The 25,057-nt window shown below is 36.9% G+C and overlaps 1 protein-coding gene across 3 annotated transcripts in view; it reads left to right on the top strand.

Annotated features, from left to right (window-relative positions):
* Positions 1 to 25,057, top strand: part of MXI1 (MAX interactor 1, dimerization protein) — a 76,459-nt gene that overhangs the window by 13,777 nt on the left and 37,625 nt on the right. For 2 of the 3 annotated variants that reach the window (XM_012771068.3, XM_076009799.1), the window contains exons 2-3: positions 4,150 to 4,282; positions 23,156 to 23,185. In XM_012771068.3, the coding sequence (XP_012626522.1) occupies positions 4,150 to 4,282; positions 23,156 to 23,185 (163 nt within the window). Of the gene's footprint in view, positions 1 to 2,904; positions 3,170 to 4,149; positions 4,283 to 23,155; positions 23,186 to 25,057 lie in introns of those variants that run through there. The other variant, XM_012771077.3, reaches the window with a different exon arrangement.

Genomic DNA, 25,057 nt, shown 5'->3' with positions numbered 1-25,057 from the left:
TCATGCCTGGGGAACTCTGAGGGACCTTCTCCATTTTCAAATGAGACTACCCCCCACACCCCACCCAGAGAGGTACTTTAGGGAGAGGACAGAACCGGAGACTATGGGTAGTATTTCTGGTTCTTTTGTCAGTAGACTTTGGAAGCCTTGCTTTTCCTGTTTCCCCATCTGTATTTGTAGTACAAACTAGATTCATCTGAGCAAAAGAAAGGCTGCCTCTGGGTTTCTCCAGGCTGAGACTGTTGCTGAGGGATGGTTTGTGGGTAGCATTGCTTTCCTGAGGATAGAGCCCTAAGCTTTGTGCTGCAGGAGGCCGCTGTGGCCCATGTCCAAGCCAGGCCTTCAGGAGGCAGCCAGGGCAGGGAGAAGGAAGTGGTACCTCAATTGCTTTTAGGAAAGGCTGGAGATTTCTGTACATAAACCAGCCTTTAACACTAGCCACTGCCCACAATCACCATTACCTCTCTTCTTTAGTATTAGCAGGTGGCCTTTTGGCGACTCTTGATGTACTTTCCATTTCCTCATCTCCATCTTGGTCCTCTAGAAGGACTGGTTAATTCACCTGGAGATTAACTATGAAAGGCAAGGCATGGGCCCCAAGCATCTATTTAGCCTTCTTTTACTAATCTGCTATGGCTCTATGACCTGTAGAATTAAACCCATCTTGAATTTATGTATATTTTCAGTTTGCACTACTTTTCTTGTCACATGGGTTTACCGGTCATTGGGCAAAGTAGACTTGTATTTGTCATAAACTGCCTCTTTTAAGTTCCTGGGATAGCCCTTGGCAATTTGAGACCTAAAGCTTAAAGGGGTTCTGCAAGTGGTGGAAAGTGACTTTCAACCTGATGGCTACCCTAAACTAACAGATGTTCTGAATGAATGGTATTTTCTTGTAAACAATTGCATCCCACCCCTACCCAACATGTCCCTTGTTGAGGATGGAGGGTGATTGCTACCAATACCCAATGGGAAAACCCAGATCTGCAACAATCTAGCCAACAGCTGAAAAAGCTTTCTTTTTCAAAGCCTTTACAAAATAAAATTAATTCTCCTGTGGCTTATGAACACCTCTCACTTTGGGTCTCCTTGCATTTGATGGAACATCTATTTCAGGGGTCCTCAAACTTTTTAAACAGGAGGCCAGTTCACTGTCCCTCAGACCGTTGGAGGGCCAGACTGTAGTTTAAAAAAAACTATGAACAAATTCTTATGCACACTGCACATATAGTATTTTGAAGTAAAAAAACAAATGGGCAAAAACACCCGCATGTGGCCCGTGGGCCTGTAGTTTGAGGACACCTGACCTATTGGTTCTTAAATTTGGTGCCAGCTGTAGTATTTAAAAGAGCTAGCAGAATTTTACAGCTTGTGACCTCATTGGAGATTTCGTTCACTTTACAATAACAACAAAAAACACAAGAGAGAGGGTGTTAAAATGCAGCCCGAAGCCCATAACATTTCTGAGAGGGTAAGATTTCCATCCCAAGATAGTATTTTCTGTAGTAGCCAATGGAATGACCACAGGGAAGGGAAAATTCTCCCCTCACCAGGAGCTTCCTGTTATTTTGGATGTCAACCAGCAGGTTAAAATAATCAGGGTGGGAAAAAATTATGGATTTGTTTACATAGTTCCCAGCTTGCTCTTGGAGCCTTCAATAGTTAAGATCCTCTTGTCTTTCCTCTCCCTAGATCAGTTACTCTCAACTGGGGCAGCAGGGAGGGCGGGGAGGTTTTTGGGCCCCAGGAGACATTGGGCAATGTCTGGAGGCATTTTTGGTTGTCACACCTGAAGGTAGTGGCGTGCTACTAAACATCCTGCAATGTACAGTTCACAGCCCCTGCTCCAAGAGGGAATTAACCAGACCCAAATCTCGATAATGCCAAGGTTGAGGAATCCCGGCCTAGACTTTGAGAACTTGTTAGATGGAGGACTTGGAAAGAGAGTGGCAGTGAGAGTAGCCAGAGGCAGCCTCTATTTAGCCATTGCTTTCAGTTACCTCTCTACAAGGAGAGAATTAGAGGAAATACTTATAGCCTACACTTACTGAGTGCCTAGTGTATACTGAATGCTGGAGTTGTTTCACTTAATCTTCACAATAAACCCTACTGAATATACATTCCTTGAGAGCAGGGTGCGAGTCTGTTTCTATCATTACCGTGTACTGTGCAAATGAAGTAATTATATCCATGAGGCTTGAAGTCCACACAGCAAGTGTAAGCAGAACCCTGTTTAACTCCAGCACCAAATCACTTACCCACTGAATCGTATCCTTCCCTTGCAGCACCAGAGGTTTTTCTGGAGTTTAAAGGCACTAGCGAGGAACAGAAGGAGAAAGTTTTTAAACATAAGATTAAAAAACAAAAACCTGTCTGTGCAGAAGCAGAGCCTCATGGAAGCCCTGGTGAAATAGTCCCTTGTTTTTGAACAGCGATTTTGGCTTTCCAAGTGTTTCTGTGTGTGCTGTCCATGCAGGTGTGTTACTTTCCTCATTTTGCAGATGAGGAAACTGAGGCACATAAGTTACATGAGAAACTATTAGTAGAGGACTAGAACGTGGGACTTCAAATGCTTTAGCCCCTGGACACCCGCAGGGAGTCACTGAGAAATAAGCTTCCCGGGAGTGGACTCAACAGCTGGCTCAAATCCTTCCCTAGCACAAGCAAGACCCAGCAACTTCTTACTTTCACCCTGGAGGAAATAAAGGAAGCCCAGCGGGACTACATTTCCCAGCGGCCACTGCGAAATCCTGCCAGACGCGGGCGCCCTGAAGCTGTGTGTGTACTACGATTCCCGGCGTGCAGTGGGCGGAGGCGGGACTGCGCTCCCCAGGGGGCAGAGGAAGGGACGGGCGGGGGCGGGCCGCGGCGCTGCTCCCGCCCCTACCCCGTGCTCGCGCGGGGAGGTAAACAAACCGCGCGCGGGCTGCTGGCAGCCCGGCGGGCGCGGCGGGGAGCGCGCAGAGCCGCGGCCGGGCTGGCCCGCCCGCCCGCCGCACATGTCCGGGGGCGGTGCCGGACTGTAGCCGCCTGCGGCGCCTCCTCTCGGCCGGGGAAAGGAGTGCGGGGAGGCCCCGGTCGCCACCCGCGGTGTCCATGGAGCGGGTGCGGATGATCAACGTGCAGCGTCTGCTGGAGGCAGCCGAGTTTTTGGAGCGCCGGGAGCGAGGTAACGGCTGGGTTTCCCCGCCTCCGCCGCTGGAGCCCGCGCGGGGAGTGCGGTGCGACGGGTGAGGGAGGGCGCGCGCGTGTGCAGCGTGAGCTGAGGTGCGCGCGGGTGAAGGGAGGTGTGCGCGTGCGGTGCGAGACGAGTTGCACGCGCGTGAGGGGAGGTGCGCGCGCGCGGAGGTTTGTGTGGAGAGAGGCGCACGTGAGTTTGTAGGTGGAGTGTGCGTGAGGCGCACAGGTGTGAGAGGAGGTGCTCGTGTGAGTGGCGGTGTGTGCGCGCAGGCAGCGTGGGGCGAGGCGGGGGTAGCCTGGGCTGCAGGGGCGCTGGACCCGGAGGGGAAGAGGGCGGGTGGCTCTGGGGGCCCGGGTGAGGCAGGGGCAGGAGCTGGGCGGGTCCGAGTGCACCGGCGAGGCTGTGGGAAAGTTGGGGAGGGAAGGGCCTCCGTGATCTGACTGCGCTGAGATGGGGTCCCTTCAGGTGGCCACCAAAGGAGCTGTGAAGAGATAGGAGTGTGAAGAGCAGGAACTCCGGGAACTGTGGTGTCAGGAGAGAGAACGTCCTCTGAGACCAGGCGATTGAGTTATTTGATGTACACAAAAAACGTGGGGCTTAGAGAGACACTCCAGAATGGAGAGAGTTAAGGGGATTTTTGAAGCAAGTGAAATCATTGAGGGAATGGTTACCTGTTGTCAGAATTTAGGGTATTTATGTCCAAAAGAATTCTTGGAGAAAGGATTTTGGAGAGGAAGGAGAAATTACTTGGTTTAGAGGAAGTACCCTCCTTCCAGGCGGTGAGTTGGGTCTGTGTATGTCACAAGATTGATGTCTAGGCGAGGACTGGGATTTTTATCATCTAACTAAAAAGAGTGGAAACAATTTACTTCTTTCAAAAACCTGTTACTGTAAGGACCTCGGATTTGTGGATCCATGGATTTCAGTGTTTATGTTCTTCTTACATCTTTTTCTCGTGTTCTCTTCAGAGTGTGAACATGGCTACGCCTCGTCGTTCCCCTCCATGCCAAGCCCCCGACTGCAGCATTCAAAGCCCCCACGGAGGTTGAGCCGGGCACAGAAACACAGCAGCGGGAGCAGCAACACCAGCACTGCCAACAGGTATGGAGCTGGGGAAGTTTAGAAAGGGGAACTGGAGGGAAGGAACAAACTAAAGCAGAAGTGCTTGACCTATGGACCTAAATTTCTCCTCTAATCCTAACTCTGGAGCAACACTATGGGTTTCTTTACCACCACCCTGGGAATTTGGCCCTTTTAAAGTAATAAAGTCATAACCTGGTTTTGTGTGGAAGGGAAGGAATAGAATCTGGAAAGACAACCAAAGAGATTCTTGCTGGGATTATTAAGATGGTGAGGTCTATGACAGAGGACAATAAATTGAGAGATTTGGCAACATGTGTCCATGCATGCAGCCGCATGCTGAAAGTAATCTTGGACCAGCTTTCATTGTTCTGTCCAAGTTTAAGGTAGTCTGAGGAGAATTTTTAAACATCAGAAATAGCTCTGGCAGGGTATAAAGCAGATTCAAGGACTTTGTTAAAGGAATACAAGCATTTAGGTAAAGTAGGAAGTTAGTGGGCATGGTAGATTTAAGGAGTGAGGGGAAGACGACACTATGGTAATTTTGCCTCTTATTTAATGACAAGATTGGATTGGTAAGCCGGCTTTAAATAAGCAGAAATAAAAAAGAAAGATGTTTGTCCTTCAAGCAGAACAGATCCTTTAGAATATGCTTGCCTGGCTATCTCTTTAGTGTTTTTATTCCAGGGAGCCAGTGAATTCCAAGGATTCATCTCATGCAAAGTTTTCAAAAGACTTTTCTTAAAAGAAGATCAACAGATGGCTGCCTTTTCCATTGATGAGATTAAATTAGACCTTTATTTCTGATTGCCAAAGCTTTGTCTAGAGAATATAATAAAGATTCATGGGGAGGAGGGTTGGGAGGAGTGATCCTTGGGTTACTAAGTTTCCCTGAAGACTATGGAGAGCTCTAGCCAGGTGGTTGGTTAGTCATCTGAGAAGGCAGGTTAGGGAGGGAAAAGGATTAGTAGGGCTCTAGATGCAGAAAACCTGAGGCTCCCATGGATAAAAATTTGGAGCGCACGAGGTTGGATTGTCCTCTGTATTTCAGATATCACTGAGGCAAAACATTCACTCTTCTCCCTTTGACTTATCTTCAGTTTTAGTTTTTATTTTTTGGCTTCTCCATTAAGACTATTCTGTATTTTTTTAAGCTTTATTTCTTAAATTATGAAAATAGCCTTAAGCTTAATATGCTACATTTTTGTGAATTCTTCAATCCATATGTAAATTAAACAACTTTTAATTTTTTTAACCTGGAGACATGGAAAGAGTACCAGATAGGAAAACAGTCCTAGGTTCTATTATGCTACAAGTATTTAAGTCTTTCCTATTTTCTAGAAGTTAGGTATATGATCTCATTATATTTCCTCTCTGCTCTTTACCATTTTCATCTGTAAAATGAGGGGATTTATTAGATAATCACCAGGGCCCCTTCTTCTCCTGAAGTTCTATGATTCTGATTTAGTGAATTTTAGAGATCAAGTACTATATTAGTAGTTCCGTATATCTCCCCATCATTGCAGATGTGATATGTGATATGATACTAACAACCAAAGGATTATAGAGGCATGAATAAGATGTACATTTCTAGATTTTACCAATTATGTTACAGGTCATTAATAAGAAAGTCTTTGTCATCTGTTGTCTTATATTTCGCTCAGTTTTTGATTAGGTGATGTTTCTCTTTCATGCTATTGTTCCTGTTAGGATTCTACTATTGTATATGGGATCATAGTGCTAATTACTGTGTGTTAGCACAGCATGTTAGAAAATTTGTAAAACTACAAGCATGCCATGTTGTTCTGATAGGTACCCAAGGGAGAATACATGTACATTGAACTACCTAAGAATAAGGAAAGTACTTTTTCATTGGGATATAAGTATCAAGAAAGAAAGAAAAAAAGAGAGAAAGAAATAGATTTTAGAACATATTATCTCAAGGTCCTTCCATCTGTGGGCTTTAGGCTGTGGCATATGAGAAAAATGTGTGCGTGTGCATGTGTGTTTATAGTTCAAGGCAAGCACCAGGTGAAATTTATTGAGTGGGGGGGGCAAGCAATAGGTTTACAGAGCAAGGTACATATGCCACAGATGATGACCAGATCCCTTGTAGGAAAAGAGCAAGAAACTAGTATATTAAAGTGAAATACTAGAAATTATTTTTCTTTAGCCACTTATTTAAAATTTCTGCCTCATGGAAGTAGGGGAGCTGAAGATCAAATTCTAGTACTGGGGTATTTGGGAAATAATGTTGATCCATTTGTATGGGGACACTGTGCGCTTCCTGTTAACTTTAAGCTTACTTTTGAATTTAATAAAGATTTTCATATACCAGTTACATAAAGCAGAAAGCAAGAAGATTTATAGAAATTTCCATTTTTTCATCTTCTGAAACAAGGAAAGGAATAGAGTTAATAAGTGTATGTATCTTATTTTTTTCCCATTCAAAAAACTACCTTTGTGGAAGTTGCTGTTCCTGCAATACATCTTGAGCATTGATATATGTCATAAAATGACATTTGTTTCTCTGACCATTGTAGCATCTTTATGATACAATGGCAGTTGACTTTTCCCCCTATTATTTTCAGGTATAATGTGACATTCCTGAAAAAATTTTATTTTATAAATTCATGCTGAGAGTTGACTCATAAGTTCCTATTCTCCCTTTCCCCTAATCCTTGAAATCTTATTTTCACAGAAGTACAAAGGAGAGAAAATAAATGATATAATGTGATATTATAAGTATGTACCTTGCAAATACCAGTAATTTTATCATTTGGGATCTTCTGACAGTTGGGTGGTGACTAGGATATATAATTATTTTTTAAACACATGCTTGATATTATTGTGGTCTTGGTCACAGCCTTCTGGCACACTTGTAAAATCAATCTTGCTAAGATGTTACTGCTATTAGAGGACCTGGCTGCAATAACTATCTGGCTCATTGAGGAGCATCAGAAAGCTAAAATTCTCAGCTTAACTATTCGATCTCACAACTGGAAAACCTCAAGGTCTGTCATTTTAAAAACTCTACTAAATGAGCCATGACTTCATTGTAACACTTATTTCTTCCTAAATGTCTCTTGGATCTGCCTTCTTTTCTCTTACCTTCATTGCTATCCTCCTAATCTCAGCTACCACCATCTCTCACCTGGACAATTATAGTACCCTCCTATCTGGTGTCCCTGCAACCATAATTCTCATGAATTTTATTGGCTGGCCTTCTTTCACTTCAATATGCCACGTTTCCTTCTACCTCAGGGTCTTTGCACATATTCTGTTCCCTGCTGAGAATCATTTTTCCTCTCCCTTTGCCAAGTTGTCTCTACATAATAACACTGTAACTTCAGCTCAATTATAACTTCCTCTGGGAAGCCTTTCCTTATCTGCCATAGTAATTCAGGTCTTCCCATACTTCATGGCACCTCTACTTTTCCTTCATAGTGTTCATCACGTTTATAGAAATACTATTTCTACAATAGAATGTTTCTTAAATTTGTGTCCCATCCTCTGTAGGGGCAGAGATTGAGTCCCTTCTGCTTAGACATTTATCCCCAATACCTATCACAGTGCTCTGTACACAGTAGGTGTTTCTTAAAGTAGTGGTCCCCAACCTTTTTTCGCACCAGGGACCATTTTCATGGAAGACAATTTTTCCACAGACTGGGGGAGATGGTTTCAGGATGATTCAAGTGGGTTACCTTTATTGTGCACTTTACTTCTATTATTATTACATTGTAATACTTACTGAAATAATTATACAACTCACTTTAGGTTGGGGACCCTTGTCTTAAGGAATAGGTTTTCAAACTCCAGGTAGACTGTCTTATATAGAAACTGAGTTTCTTTTCTGTGTTAAGTACCACATTAGACTGGAAGGAGAAATGATGGAATAGTATGCAACTCTTGCTTTGGCAAACTCTGATTACTTTTATTCTAAAGGATGTTGATTGATGATACATTTGGAAAGGAAAAAAATATGTAGTATTTGAAGAATTAAAATCTCTGCCAGTTCTTTTAAACAAGTATATCATATATAGAATTAAATGAAGCCTTATTGTTAGTTTTATGAAGTTTCTTTCTACTATCTACTATCTGATCAAGTCTGATGGATGAGGGAAGGCTTCTTCAGGTTGAAGATTCTGCAGTCTTGCTTTCACCTATCTTGAACATTTCTTTATGTGCATAGTTACATATCTGTGGACATTATTTTTAATTATTATGTGATATTCTCCTTCATGTATGTATCAGTTATTAAGTCAGTCATATATTGATGATTTAAGTTATTTTCAGGTTTTTTTGTCATTCCAAACAGGGATGTTATCAACATCTTTCTGCAGATATGTTTATTATTTGTCCACCTAGATCCTTAGGGTAAACATGAACGATTAGAATTGTTGGGTCAAAGGGTAGACTTCATATTCACTGATAATAATTGTAACACCTTGCATTTAATATACTACTTGTATATAAAGTCCTTTAACATACATTATCATCTCATTTAAATTTCAGAACAGTTGTGTGAAGTAAAGGGGAATTATTTTCCCCATTTTTTTGAGGAGGAAACTTGACTGCTGTGCCAAGTAATTTCCACAGGTAGAACTAGAAGATGAGACAAATCCATGGGATTTGTTTCTCCAGCATCAGCAAATAGCCTTTAGTAATAATTTACTTAAAAACTAAGACTCAGTGACTGTAACCTGAAATTCTATGTGTTAGTGCTTTGCTTTTCTGCTCTGTCAAATGCCTGAAATGTGTTGCTGCTTTTAATGCCTTCCTACCAGTGCTATTTTTTTTAACCCTCTGTGGTTTGCTTTGTTTTTCACCAGCTATTGAAACTGCTCCCTTAAAGGTAATTAGTAACCAAATTTATTGAATTTATGTAGAACTGTTGCTATACATTCTTTCCTACCATGAGGCATGAGCTCCCTGAGGAACATATGGTGTATTTGAAAATAGATTATCTACATATAATGAAATGGTAAATAATACAAGGCAGTAAGATGCTATAAACGGTGCCATTTTTACGTCAGATACAAAGTAGAGAGAGTGAATTGTTTAAATTTATAGAAAAAGATTACAATAGGTTATTGTAGGAATGCTATAGATTCACAATATACACTTGACCATTGATTAACTTCAACATGCATTCAGGGAGATATAGGGATTTCATAACCTGGTGTTAGCACTAAATTCCTTAAATTTTATCTGAGGAACTGACTTCTTATAAGACAAAATATTTGGTTCAGTAGATAATTTTGTTTTAAATGTTACTGCATACATTTCAGGGAATGTGTTATAGATTTTATTTAGTTTTATGACATAGGATAAAAGGGTTTCCATGTGGTGCTTATTTCCTTGCCTTTGTTTATCAGGGGAAATATTTTTGATAGTCCTTTGAGAATACCATGTAAATACATTTTTGGAGGCTAAGTGGCCAGAGTCTTGAAGTCATTTAAAATGGGCATTTCTCAGTTATAAAAGGACATAATTTTACTCTTTAGTGAGTCATATATTTTGATAAAGCAACTTATTTTCTTTTATTCTGATTTTGATTAGACAGGGACAATTTAGGATTCTCATTGTTTGAGAAACTATAAAAAAACCTTTCCTGTTATGTAATAAAAGAGACTAGAGGGTAGTGTATAGTAAGTTTGCCTTAGTATTAGAAGATGTGAACTTTCAGGTATTTAATTTTGATTCTACCATGGTGTTGTATGATAGCGTATATCTTCTATATGAATAGCAGAACTAAAGTGATCTTCAGTCTCCATAAGAACTCTATTGCCATTAATAATGAGTCTGTTAGGATTGGTTTCTGTAATCTTTGTAGGTAACAGTGCACATAAATTACTATTTTAAAACTTAGAGTTCTAGGTATGGCTTTACTAAAACCAGTTGGTAGTCTTAATATTATTGCTTTAACATCTGCATATTATTATCCAATCAGTTGTCCTTTGTAAAGCAGGTTACCTTCCTGGAAATAGTACCATATGTCAAAAAGAAGTATTTGAATTTCATCTTTCTATAGAATCATCGTTGATTAGGGGGTTACTATTATCAAAAGCTCGAAGTCCAATTTTATTATAGAATTTATCATAAACATCATAATCCACTATTTAAAGAAACAATGATTTATCTATATGAAATATAAATATTTTAAAATACCTATAAATTAAATAGAATTATATGGTAGTTATCTAACAATGTAAGGATATAGTGCCATAGTGTATGACATATAGTAGTTATTTTCTTAACGAGTCCTGCCTCATTTATTTATGTTTTGCAAAAAGTGAGTGATAGAATGTGAGCTCCATGAGGGCAGGTATATTGTAATTTTAGAGTATTTATATTCCCAGTGTAGGTACTTAGTAAATACCTACTACATGAATGAATGGCTGAACACTTTGAACAAGATCATGGAGATCTGAAGGTATTATATTTTTTGATGAAATATTGGCAGATATCTTTGAGAAGAATTTTGAAGAAACTTAGGCTCAATTGATTGCTTTGTATAAAACTGATTTAGAGATGTTTGATATCTTTATTCTCATTGTCATTTGTAGCAGGTACAGTCATTGGAGATAAATTTATTTATTAAGTACCAGTATGTGCTTCATACTGTTGGCCATTTTCATAAGTGTGAAAAGTAACTTAGATGATAATGGTAAAGTGTAAGAAGTGTGAGGCACAGTCCTTTGAGATGAAGATCTCTTATTCTACATATTTACACAGACTTGCACAGGAATGATCATAGTAGCGTTATTCATAATCAAGCTGGAAACAGTCAAAATGTCCATCAACTGATGAATGAATAAAATGTGGTATATTCATACACTGCCATACCACCCAGCAATAAAAAAGAAATAAGCTACTCATACGTACGACAAAATGGATGAACCACAAAAACATTATGTGAAATGAAGGCAGACACATAAGAGTACATACTGTATGATTCCACTATAGAAAATTTATAGATAAGGCAAAACTACAGAGACAGAAAACAGATCAGTGTTGGCCTGAGGGATGGGAGTAGCGACTGACTGCATGTAGACAGGAAGAAACTTTTGGGGTGATAGAAGTGTTCTAAAATGGATTGTGCTGAGGGTTACACAGCTGTTTAAGTTTACCAGAGGTCATTGAACTGTACGTACACTTAAAATGAATTATATAATATGTAAAGTATACCTCAGTAAACTGGTTTTTTAAAAAAGATTGCCTATTCTCATTTATTGCAGTAAGTTAATGGAAAGTCTTGAACATGTGACACATGCTAAGAAGAACTAAAGGTAGATTGAGTGAATAAATACTATGCAGTGATTCCTTTAAAACTTTAAATAAACCCATAGGGATGATGAGAAGGAGGAGTGTAGCCAGTTGGAAGATGGCACTTACACTTCCCCACAGCTCCCAGAGCAAGGAGACTCAGTCATCCTGCTAGCCTCTCCTCCCATCTTCCCTTTGAGAACCACCTTTTTGTGTGGTATACTTCCCTTAGACACAATAAGATTCTTTGAAGTATTAATAGATGTATAATGTCTCTATAGGGGGGAACTGAATATATTAACAAAAATTAGGAGCCACTTCAAAAAACGAACTTTACGTTTATTGGTAATGCTGTTAATTATAGTGCCATTCTCTTTTTTCCCAGCAAGTATTTACTGAATGTCTATTTCATGCCTGACTCTTTCCTAAAGCACCAAACTGCAGTTTGTGGAAGTCAGGTGATTTAGGAAATCACTGATATTTTCTCCATTTTAAAAGGTTTATAGAGTATTGTTCTGTAATAGAATGTGTTATAAACTGATGAGGTAGTCTGCATAATTAGTAGTTTACCATAAATGTCCTTTTTTTAACTTTTAAAAATATGTTTAAGACCAATCATTAACCTTCAGGATTCTCTGTAGTTGATTATTTCACAAATAATGCATAACTTTAGTATGTATAAGATGCTTCTTAATTTCTGGTGATATAGGGAATAGAAAGTGAACTAGGTATTTTAAATTCATTCTTAACATTTAAAAAAGTAATATATGTATATAATTTTAAAAGTCAATTGAAACTAAATAGCTTATAAAGAAATATAACAGTCCCCCTGCACTCTCTCCCCTCATTCAATTTTTGCTTTCTAGAGGTTACCACTTCTAATACCATAGCAGTTTCTTCTGCTGTTTGCCTTCATATTTCTAAATAAACTACATGTGAGAGCAAATATTCCCCAAAGAAATGATGTTTTCAAATTATACACTTCTTAGTAATTTATATTATTAGTCTCCTAGAATAAGGAATTGATATTTTCCTCTCATCCCTCAGTACTTTGTGGTAGATTATCGCCTCAATTTCATGATAAGGCTTATTGTTTTATAAAAGTAAGCTTTATTGAAGTATTTTCATACAACACAATTCCCCAGTTTTTAGTGTATAATGTGTTATAAACTGATGAGGTAGTTTGTGTGTGTGATGTGTATACAGTCATGGAACCATCAACACAGATATTATATAGACAGTTTCTGTCACCCAATACATTATCTTGTGACCCTTTACTCTCTTTCCTCTCTTCACCTCTGGTCCCTGGCAGCCTCTCATCTCTTTTCTGTTATTGCAGTTTTACCATTTCTAGAATTTCATATAAGCCGAGTCATATATATATACTCTTGTGTATTACTTCTTTCATTTAGTATAATGTCTTGAGGTTCATTCATGTTCAGTATCAGTAGTTCAGTACTTTTTATTGCTGAGTAATATTCCATTGTATGGATCTATCATAATTTTTTATCCATTCATTGGTTTGTAGACATTTAGGTTGCTTATCATTTTTAGCTATGATAAAGATGTTATGAACTCTTCATTAACAGGTCTTTTTGTGGATGTGTTTTCATTTCTCTTAGGTAAATACCTAAAGTGTAATTGCTGGGTCATATAGTAAGTGAATATATAACTTTATAAAGAAACTGCCAAACTGGTTTCCATGGTGGCCATACCATTTTACATTCTTTAAAAAAAAAAAAATTATTTATTTATTAGAGATAGGGGTTTACTCTGTCACCCAGGCTGGAGTGCAGTGGCTCACTGTAATCTCAAACTTAAGGACTCAAGCAATCCTCCTGTTTCAGCCTCTGTGCCACCTCACCCAGCTAATTTTTAAATTATTTGTAGAGATGGCATCTTCCTGTATTGCCTTGGCTGGTCTCAAACTCCTGGCCTCAAGCAGTCCTCCCACAGTCCTGGGATTACAGGTGTGAGTGTATGAGACTTCCAGTAGCTCCACTTCCTAGATGGCACTGGATATTGCCAGTCTTTTTAATTTTAGCTATTTTGATGGGTGTGTCATAGTATCGCTCTGTGTTTTAATTTGCATTTTCCTTATATGACTAATGACCCTGAGCATCTTTTTATGTACTTGTTTGCTCCTAATACATCTTTCTTGGTGGAGTGTCTGTTCAAACCTTTTGCCTTTTTTTACTGAGTTGTTATTGAGTTGTAAGAGTTCTTTGTAAATTCTCAATACAAGTCTTTCTTACATACATGATTTGTAAATATTTTTCTCCTACTCATAAGTTTGCCTTTGTCATTTTCTTAGCTGTCTTTTGAAGAGCAAAGTTTTTTGTTTTGATGAATTCCATTTTTTTGTTTTTTATGGTTCATACTTCTATGTCTTAGGAAATCTTTGCATAATGATCACAAAAATGTTCTCTTATGTTTTCTTCTAGTAGTTGTATAGTATTAGGTTTTACATTTAGATTGAAAATTGATTTAGCATTAATTTTTGTAGAAAGTGTGAAGTCAGGGTTGAAGTTCTTTTTTTTTTTTTTTTTTTTGCAAATGGACACCCAGTTGTTCCAGCACTATTTGTTAAAAAGTATATATACTTTCTACATTAAATTTCCTTGACACCATTGTAAGAAATCAGCCACAGATGTGTGAGTCTATTTCTGGATTCTCTGTTCTATTCCCTTGATCTAAATATTCATCCTTACTCTAATACCATACTGTCTTAATTACTGTAGTTTTTCTAATAAGTCATGAAATCAGGTAGTGAATGTCTTCCAACTTGGTTCTTCTTTTTCAAAAGTTCCTTTGGTTATTCTAAGTTTTTTGCATTTTTACACAAATTTTAGGATCAGCCTGTCAATTTCTACAACAAAGCCTATTTTTAATTTTGACTGGGATTGCATTGGATCTATAGATTAATTTAGGGAGACTTGACACACCTTAACTATTGAATCTTTTGATTCATGAACATGGTATGTTTCTGTAATTATTTAGAGGTTTTTAATTTTCAGTATTTTGTGGTTTTTTAGAGTGTGGGTCATGCACGTATTTTGTTAAATTTATCCTTAAGTGTTCTTTGATACTGTTGTAAATGGCAGTTGAATTTGACATATTTATCTTGTAAACTGACTTTGCTAAACTCCAGTAATTTGTATATTCTTTAGGATGTTCCAAATAGACAATAGTGATGTTTGCAAATAAAGACTTTTTTTACTTCTTCCTTTCCATTCTGTATGATATTTATTTTTCTTACATTATTTCACTCACTGGGACCTCTAACCTATAGTACAGTGCTGAATAGAAGTGGTGAGTGGACATCCTTGCCTTTATACTGATCTTGGGAAAAAAGTCTATTCTTTTACCATTGAGTATAGTAACTGTAGTTTTTCCTAGATGCCTTTTATGTTGAGGAAATTCCTTTCTTTCCTAATTTGCTAAGAGTTTTTATCATGGATAGATGCTAAATTTTATCAAGTGCTTTTTCCACATCTGTTGAGATAATACTGTGGATTTTCTTTTTTATTCTGTTAATATGGAGGATTACATTGATTTTTTTTATATCAAAATATTAAGGGGGTACAAATGTTTTCGTTACATGGATACCTTTTACAATGCTTAAGTTGGTGCTTTTAGTGTGCCCATTACCAGAATAGTGTTCATTGTACCCATAGCTAGGTTTTTAACCCCTCCTTTCAAATTGATTGATTTTTGGAGCTCAAATCAACCTTGCATTACTGGAATAAACCCTACGTGATCATGTTGTATTTTGTACTACTGCTATACTCATGGTAACAACCCAGAGTTAGCACAGACTCCACAGGTTTAAAATAGTTCAGTTTCTAACATGTCTGTCCTTACTACAAATGCCAGCCACAGTATATGAATCCTTAGGCTGCCCTAAATTCTGACCAACTGGCTATAAATTCAGAGGTTCCCACATCCCCCTTAGGTTTAATAATTCACTAGAACTACTTGTAGAACTCAGGGAAGTACTGTACTTATGTTTTATTATAAATGATACAAATCAGGACCAGCCAAATGAAGAGACACATAGGGTGAGGTCTGGAAGGATCCTGGATGTGGAGCTTCTGTGCCCTCTCTCCATGGAATCAGGATTCATTACCCACCTAGCAGATCACTGTGTTCACCAACCAGGAAGCTCACCCAATTCTCAGGTTCCAGAGTTTTTACTGGGATATTATTACACAGGCAGGATTGATTGAATCATTGGCCATGTATGTGATTGTCAAACTCTAGTACCTCTCCATTCCCTAGAGGTTAGGCCAGTCTTGGTGACTCAAAGCCCCAACCCTCTAATCACATGGTTGGTCTTTCTGGCATGACCAGCCCCCATTCTAGGTCATCTGAGCATAAACTCACATGTGGTCCAAGGGTCTACCATGAATAACTAAGACACTCCTAACTAGGAAAATTCCAAGGTTGTAGAAGCTCTTTCCCAGGAACTAGGATATTTTCTTTATGTTGTTTGGTTTGATTTGGTAATATATTGTTAAGAATCTTTGTATCTGTTTATCAGAGATTAATTAGTCTACTTTTTTTTTTGGTTTTCCATGTAATTTCTTTGTCAGGTTTTGGTATCAGGCTAATACTGGCCTCATAAAATGAGTTGGGACTATTCTCTTTTCTGTTGTTTTGGAAAGATTTTTGTAGGATTGGTTTTATCGCTTAAATGCTTGGTAAAATTTGTTAATGAAGACTTATGGGCTCTGAGGTATTTTTGTGGGAAGATTTTTTAAAAATTAAGAATTCAGTTTCTTTAATAGATGAAAGGTTATTCGGTTTCTTTTTCTTCTTCAGTCAGTTTTGGTAATGTCTGTCTTTCAAGAAATTTGTCCTTAACCAAGTCATTGAATTTAGATGATATGGACAAATATCTTTGGTATAAAGTCGTTCATAATATTCTCATCCTTTTGATATGTGTAGGATCTGTAGTGATGCATAATACAGTCTTTAATTCCTAGTACTGGTTTTTTTGTGTTGTATTTTTTTTTTCTTCATCAGCCTTAGAAGTAGTTCATCAATTTTATTGATTTTTTAAATAATGTCACCATTCAGTTTTATTGATATTCGCTGTTGTTTCCCTTTTTCTATTTTTAAAATTTGTATCCTTGGTTTTATTATTTTTTGTCTCTAGAGACAACCTCAATACTATTGATATTTTGAGTTAGATAAATCTGTTTTGTGCATAATAGGATGTTTAGCGGCATCCTTGGCATCTCCTTACAAAATGCTAATAGTTTCGCTCTAGAAGTGATAACCAAAAATGTCATGAAACATTGCCAGTGTCTCTTGGTGGGCAAAACTGCCCACAGTTGAGAACCATTGCTCAACTTCTTCAGTTTAGTTTGTTCCTTTTTCTAGCAGCTTAAGGTAGAATCTCAGGTGAATGATTTTTGACCCTCTACCCTCAGACATAAGGACTTCAAGCTAAAAACTTTTCTCTAAGCACTATTTTAGCCATAGCTAACAAATTTTTATATGTTGTGTTTTCTTTATCATTCAGTTGAAAATATTTTCTAATTTATTTGTGATTTTTTTCTTTGACTTATGATGACATTATTTCCTTCCTCTTTTGGAGTTAAGCTCCTCTTTTTCTAGCTTCTTGAGGAGAAAGACTATTAATTTTTGACCCTTTTTTCCCTAATATAAGTATTTAAGGCTGAACATTCTCTCTAAGGATGCTTTAGCTACATTCAGTAAATTTTGATATGTAGTGTTTTGTTGTAATTCAGTTCAGAATGTTTTCTAATTTCTCTGTAATTTGTTCTTTGATTTGTGTTTTATGTTCCAAATATTGGAATTTTCTAATTATCTTACTGTTATTGACTTCTAATTTAATTCCATTGTGGTTTGAGAACTTACTGTTAATGATTTATTTACTTTAAAATTTATTAAAAATTATTCTTGATAAAGTGTTTATGTAGTGTGCCATAAAATTTGTCTGAAACTTAAGTCAGGGTGTTTGCCATATTTGAAATATGAATTGATTTTCACATAATTCAGTTTGTATATTTTTTGTTTATTGATATAAAATATACATACAAAAAAGTATACAAATCCTGTGTACAGCTCAATTTTCACAAAAGTGAAGAAATAGAATATTATAAACTCTTCTCAGAAGCCTGTCTCCTAACTCTTTTCCAGTCACTGTCACCCCCTCTCTGAGGTAACCACTATTCCAACTTTTTATACCATAAATCAGTTTTGCCAGTTTTGACCTTTTATGAATGGAGTTATGCAGTTTTTACTTTTTTGTGCGTATTTGACTTTTTTCATTCAACATTATGTTGAAATTGTGGAAATGAATCCATGTTTTTTCATGATAGTTTGGTATATATTCATTTGGTATATGCCTGTGAGTAGAAATGCTGAACCATAAGGTATGCATATATTCAACTTTGATATGTACATTTTAAGGAAAAAGGTTGTTGATTGTAGTTATTGTTGTGTATCCTTTTTGGATACTTTTTATGGGCTTAGTTATTGTGATGGTTATATTTTTGTCACTATAATAGTAGAAGGAATAGGTAGAAGGAATACATTTCTTATGAGGCATTTTTCCTAAAACTTTGTAGTATTCCAAGTTTTACTGTCTTTAATTTTTTTTAATGAGATGTACCTTTTGATGGAAACAAATGTACAAAACTACCATTTTGAAAGACTAATAATAAATATAAATATAAATTTTACTGTTCTAGTAGATTTCTTTCTCAACCTCCTTTAGGAAAATACTGGGAGACCCCTGTTCTACCATAGCTGAAATCTTTCTTTTTTTCTTGTGCTTTGAGTATATTGTAAGCTTTAGGATACCAGTTATAAGATATTCATTTAGCTTCATAGAATGTGTTCTTTTCATTGTATGGAGGGCAGCATCCATGAGGCACTTTAGGATTAGAAACTAACTGAAATGAAAATATTAACAAATTGGAAGTTGGTTCATTAATTGAACAAAGATAGAGGTCTTTTCTCTAGAAGAAAGTATTAATTCTGAGAATGGTGACTTTATTTTCCTTCCACTACTCTTGAGCCAAACTCTACCATTTTGTGCAGTTTCAATTCTGTGCTTCATTTCATTGACAGCCACCAAACTACACCCTAAAGTATTAGAAGTTATGTATTAGAGCTATGTTATAGTCAATGAAAAGTCACATATGTGGTTGAGATAATGACTCCCATTCAAATAGGGAATACATTAGGATGTCTCTCTTAAGGGAATGTTATTTGTGAAAAAATTACCTGTGATTCAATGATAAATTGATAGAAAGGTCTTTCTCTCTGTCCTTGGAAGTTGTTAAGCATTCAGAATCAGGGTGCCTGAAAGGAAGAGAGTTCATTAGTGTTTGCTCTCAGAGGTGCATTTTATTTGGAGAAGAAAAGTGGGCTAACCAGATGGATTATTCAGAACATCTCAACCTTACAGGGAATTTATCATAATTGAATATTTCAATAGTGCATTATTAGAAGGGCTTGGTTGGACTCACAGGCTCAGAGAAGCAAAGGGGTTGTTTCTGTGTGTGATACATTTAATTACTTATTTATTGCCAGCACTGTTTAGATTATTATTTTCTCTGTATACATATATAATTAGGCATCTTTCTCTCTCTTATATGCCTAAACCTTGTATTTTCCTCATAGCTGTCTAAATGATGTGGCTTCAGTCACCTGTCTTTTCTTTCATTTTCTCTTTTCAGCATTATGGTTGATTGTTTGCTTATTTATTTCCAGACTAATTTTTTTTTTTTTTTTGAGACACAGTCTCGCTTTGTTGCCCTGGGTAGAGTGCAGTGGCATCATCATATCTCTCTGCAACCTCCAGCTCCTGAGCTTAAGTGATCCTCTTGCCTCAGCCTCCAAGAGTGCTAGGATTACAGGCGTGAGCCACTGTGCTCGGCCTACTTCCAGGCTAATTCTAAGTGTTATTGAGAACCTGTCAATTTGTTGTCCTATGTAGTATACTTAATGTTCTGGGTAGTATATTTTTAGTCTTGTAAAAAATAGTAAAAATACTGACAGTAGCTAACATTTATTAAATACTTATTATATGCTAGATACTTTTTCATTTTTTCTCTAATTCTCTCAGTAACCCAGCTAAGGTCTGGTGTAATATGCCAGTTTTACAAATGAGGAAACTCAATCAGAGAGGTTAAATAATATGTCCTAACGTTATATAGCTAGGGTGAGTGACAGAGTTAATATTAAACTCAGGACTTTTTCCCTCTAACACTATGGATTTTTAAGTTGTCTATACATTTTTCTGTGATTTTGCTTTGGTCTTCACAATTTCACAACTTGTTTATTTATCTTATTTCTTTCACTTGGAATGGCATCTCTTTAGCAGTTCCAGAATCTGCTTGTATAGTACGTGTTACTGTCAGTTAACCTTTGCACTTACTTGCTTTTTTCTCGATTCCTTTATTCTATTCGGGATTTAATTTTTTAAATACCCCAGATTTTACAAAGCGTGGCAGTAGAATAAAAAACTGGAGTTTCTTTTCATACAAACTTATTTATTTGGATTTTGTAATATTTCAAATTATTGATACATTCAAAGAGTATTTTTAATCTCTATAATTTTTGCTAACCATGTCAAGTCACACTCGACATCTGAGTGCAGAGGGTTTAAGCCCCAGACCAAATGCTACCTTTTTCTAAAATTTTCCTTATAGCTCCATTTGGAAGTAAATTCTGCCTCCTTTGAACTCCCACAACACTTTATATCTTTCTTTGTATAATTTATTTTGTCTTTAGTTATAATCACTCCTATACGTGTCTTCATTTACCAACTGGAGACTGTCTTTGATTTCCTGTAGCCTAAGAAAGGCTTAAACATTGAAGGTACTCTTCAGTGTTTGTTGGTTTGACATTATAGGCAAAAACCCATCAAAATAGGAGTAAACACTATTGATGCATTTTAAAAGATTGGAAGAACATGACAATATGGTAATGATTAGTATATTTCTGATCATTTTTGTTTCTTGTTATTTGGAAATGTTAAATTTTGCTGGTGGTATAATTAAATGTGGCATGCATTTCCTGGTTTGGTGAAAAGGTTTATATTCTTAGCTATCTTTTTTTTTTTAAAGATAAATAATAAAGAAAAGTCTGTTTGATAGAGGTAGGAAGAACCTGCTGTTTTAATTTTGTTCACAGCAGTGGGTCAGATTATGTTCTTTTGGAGCTAGCTTTGATAATAGACTCAATATAATATTGGAATTCAACAATTGGTTATTGTTGGGTATATTATCTCTTGCATTTATGGCTATTGGTGGGATTGCCAGACTGTTTAGAATAAGTTTATGGTAGACAGTCTGCTCCTCTCTAAATATGTTTCTATTTATTACTTACACTAGTATTTTTTATGTGCATTGTCTTTTGTTTTTGTTATCGTTAGTTTTCTTTTCAGTGAGGCAATTGAACCAAAACTTGTTCAGCCAGGAGGGGGTGGGAAATCTTATTATTGATTATCCATTCAAATTTTGAATGATGCTTTTTCTTTTAAATCTCTTTATGCCTTTTCTCTCTTCTAATTTACTGATTTACTTTAATGCTTTATTCAAACAGAAAAGAATTTAACAATCAAACTATTAATAAATACTTCCATGGCAATAGAGATTTTATTGTCATTTATTTATTGAGTTTTGAGCTGAGTTTCTGTTAAAATACAAGTTCTGTGTTTTTACAGTTTCTTCCATCTGAATTGTACATATATTTGCTGTTAATTTGGCTGCATTCTTGAAACATCCTAGGACTCTTTTTACTTTTTGAGGGAGAAGTCCTTTTATTAAGATAATCTCTTTAAAATGAACATCAGTCTTTTTTATCCCATGTCACGTGGATTTTATGGAACTGCTAATAAAGCAAAAGATGGACAGGAGACAGTAACTCAAGTCTTTGGCTCTAGGATAATGGGTAAAATTTCTCCAAATTAGGCTGGCAAAAATACTCTTACTGTCAAGATTTGGGAATCTGGTTATTAAATATCCATCAGGTTATGTTGTCAGGTTAAAGCAATCAATGATGTAATATTCTGAAGGCATTTGATGTTAACCAGAATATATAAAATGATTAAAGTTTTAGTTCTTGTGACAGAAACTTAAATTGTCCTTTATAAAATTCCTGTTGTTATAAATGCTAAATTACAGCAAAAGCAACATGTATTCATTCAAGGGAACCCTTATAACAATTTTAGTAGTAGCTAACTTTATGTAGAGTCCATTCTATTTTGCTGTTAAGTGTAAACTTGTTAGTTCTTATAGCAATCATATGAGGTAAGTACGATTATTTTTCCTATTTCATAGATGAGGAAACTGAGCTTGGAGAAATGAAGGGACTTTACCACGGCCACCCAGTATTTGAATCTAGTCAGTCTGGCCTTAGAGTCTGTGCCCCTAACCTATAGTCAGTATTACTTCTCACCATGTGGTTAAGAATTTGGAGTTCTAAGATAGATCTGGGCTTAAATTATGGCTGCTGCTTACACTCTCAAGACAAGAGTATGTGTTTTGACCTCTCTGAACTTCAGTATTCTTGTTTATAAAACAAAGTTTGTTTTAGGGATAAAATGATATATGTTAACTGTTTAGCAGACACTGTGCTTATTCAGTAGGTGGAAGTTTTATAACAAATACTGAAAGTGGCTGGGCAAGGTGGCTCATGCCTGTAATCCTAGCACTTTGGGGGAGGCTATTACCTGAGACCAGGAGTTTGAGACCAGCTTGAGCAAGAGCTACAAGACCCCGTAGCTACTAAAAATAGAAAAATTAGCTGGACTTGGTGGTGCCTGCCTGTAGTCCCAGCTACTAGGGAGGCTGATGCGGGAGGATTGCTTGAGCCCAGGAGTTTGAGGTTGCAGTGAACTAATGATGATGTCACTGCACTCTACCCAAGGCGACAGAATGAAACACTGTCTCAAAGAAAAAACAAAAAAACCCCCAAAATCCTGAAAAGTAAAACAAAAAATGTCATCAAAAGAAAACAACCATTGCTATATTGTCCAGTCTTGTAAATCCTGTTTCTTGATCTTATTAATATATCTTCTTTTCTTTATATTCATATATTTTCTTGCGTAGCTGCTTCTTGTTATTATATATTTCACACAAAAGGCAGGCAGGCTTGGATTTGCCTGTGTCACTTAGCAGTTAAGGCAAGGCTGTTTTAGTGTCTATGCTAGCCAATTTTTTTTTTTTTTCTGTTTAGGAATTGGTAAGTGGAGATAGAGGAGGACATAGAAGTACACATACCTTTTTCTTTTCTTTTTAAATAAAAATGGGACTATGTTTAAGTTTAAAACTTCTGATATAGTGTCTATAGATCAACAAAATGTAGGATGCTAGAAGTAGGCAGGAGCACATGTGCTAGTATTAATTTTAATAAAATAACAATGAAACTCCATTGTTAACTGAAAACACCATATCTGTGTGAACAGTCCTGACGAATGTAGACTGTTTCCTCTTGATGAGTGACATTGTTGAAGTATGACCATATATTGCATTGTTAAATAAATTCACTGGGTGTGGTATAGTAGTAACTAAACTAATCCCCCTTTCTATAGCCTTAGCAACAAAGCATGGCTAATGCTCTTTTTTTTTTTCTTTTTAGATCTACACACAATGAGCTGGAAAAGAATCGGTGAGTCAGTGATGAGGTGCAGCTTTCAATTATGTTTAGTTAGATGTTCTGAAAATTTGGGTTTTGACCTGGCTTTATCACTTAGTAAGCATGCTTATTGTGTAAGCCATTAATTTTTTGGAACCTTGGTTTCTTGGTCTGTAAAATGAAGAGTGTATGGTCTACCACATAGAAGTATGGGGAGGATATTTGCTGATAAATATGAAAATGTCTAGCATAGTCCCAGGCATATTTTCAATGTTCTATGCATGATTGTTCACTCATTCAACAAATGTTTATTGGGAGCCTACTATGTGCCAGGGCTTATTCTAGAATTCATTCATTAATGATGATTGGAAGGTACTGATTTGGTAGTATAAGCACAGGCCTCCAGATTGGTACATCTGAGCTTAAGTCCTGCCTATGTTTATAAATCAGCTGTGGGACCTTGGGCAAATCACTGGCCCTCTCTAGGTCTCTGCCTAGAGACCAGAACTCCAAGGCCTTTCCATCACTAAAATAATTCACATAAAAAGCAAACTCACTATTTTACCAGGGAAAATAATATAATAGTGCATATGTAATTGTAATTTTATTTTTCAAGTGTGTAGCCCTGTCATGATTCTGATATATATGTATTTGCTCCAAAATATTAAACAGTAAATTTATACTATCTAAACTAGAAGAAGTAAATATATTTTTAAAGCTTATTTGAATTTTGAGTTTAGGTGTAGCTGCCTTTATTTCTGTCCCTGAAAACAGGTTAAATTGTGATGGGGTTATGGTTTAAATACAGTCTTATTAAAGGATAATGTTTCTGGAAAGTAGGTAATATACATGACAAATTGGAGGGCATTGCATTTTTCTTTCTTTGTAATTCATTCATTCATTCATGCATGCATTCAAAAAATATTTATTAAGCATGAACTATATGTCAGTGCTAGGCAGACAGAATGCTTTACATGGGAAATCTAGGAGTGTATAGGATAGTTTCTGTCCTTAAGGACCTCAGAGTTATACAGGTAATTAAACTACTGTATAATGTGGTAAGTATGGTAATGGAGAAGCAGAGGGTACTAGAGGGTACTGAAAGATTATTTGGGAAGGTCACCTGATTCCCCTTTGAAGGGAGTCTTGGAAGGCTCTGCAGAGGATGGTGAGTGAGCACTGTATACTAGGGAAACTACAAGATGGTCAGTGTGAGTATAAAAGATTGTAACATTAAGTAAGGCAGGCCAGGTGTTGCATAGTCTTGTCAACTTTGCTGTAGAGATTGAACTTTTCCTGAGACTCATAGGGAACAGTTGAATGATTTTAAGATGGGTTTTCATGTGGTCAGCTTTGTGTGTTGGAAAGGTCACTTTAGTTACAGTGTGAAGAATTGGTTGGTTGGGACAAGGGATACCAGAGGCATGAAAATCCCTTTGACAGCTATTGCAGTAATCTGGGTGTGAGATGATGGTGGCTCTAGAGACAGAAGTACACAAAGAGTATGGAATAGAATCAATAGAAATTGGGTATTAGTTGGTTGTAGATAAGTTTTGGATGGTATACCATTTACTGAGAAAAGGAACATACAACAAGATTGGGAGAGAACACGAGAATCGTAGGAGTAAAATATTCTCTTTTTGATATAGAGACTAGATTTATAACCAACATACTGGAATTGTCTGCACCAGCTATTTTTTACAAACCAAGATCTCATGACCTTCAGCTTTTTTTTTTTAATAGATTGACTAGCCCAACTGCTTCATTGCAGATGAGTTTAAATGTCATCCTCTTGAAAGGGCTTAGCATAGTCTTTCAGGCAGACTTAGTGGCTTTTACCACTTTGTTTGCACAATGCTCTTTTCATATCTTCTATTGTAAAACTGATTAGGTAACATTGTAATT

The sequence above is a fragment of the Microcebus murinus genome, chromosome 14 (assembly GCF_040939455.1).
Source record: "Microcebus murinus isolate Inina chromosome 14, M.murinus_Inina_mat1.0, whole genome shotgun sequence".
Lineage (NCBI taxonomy): Eukaryota > Metazoa > Chordata > Mammalia > Primates > Cheirogaleidae > Microcebus > Microcebus murinus.
This window is presented reverse-complemented; position numbering and strand designations above follow the sequence as displayed.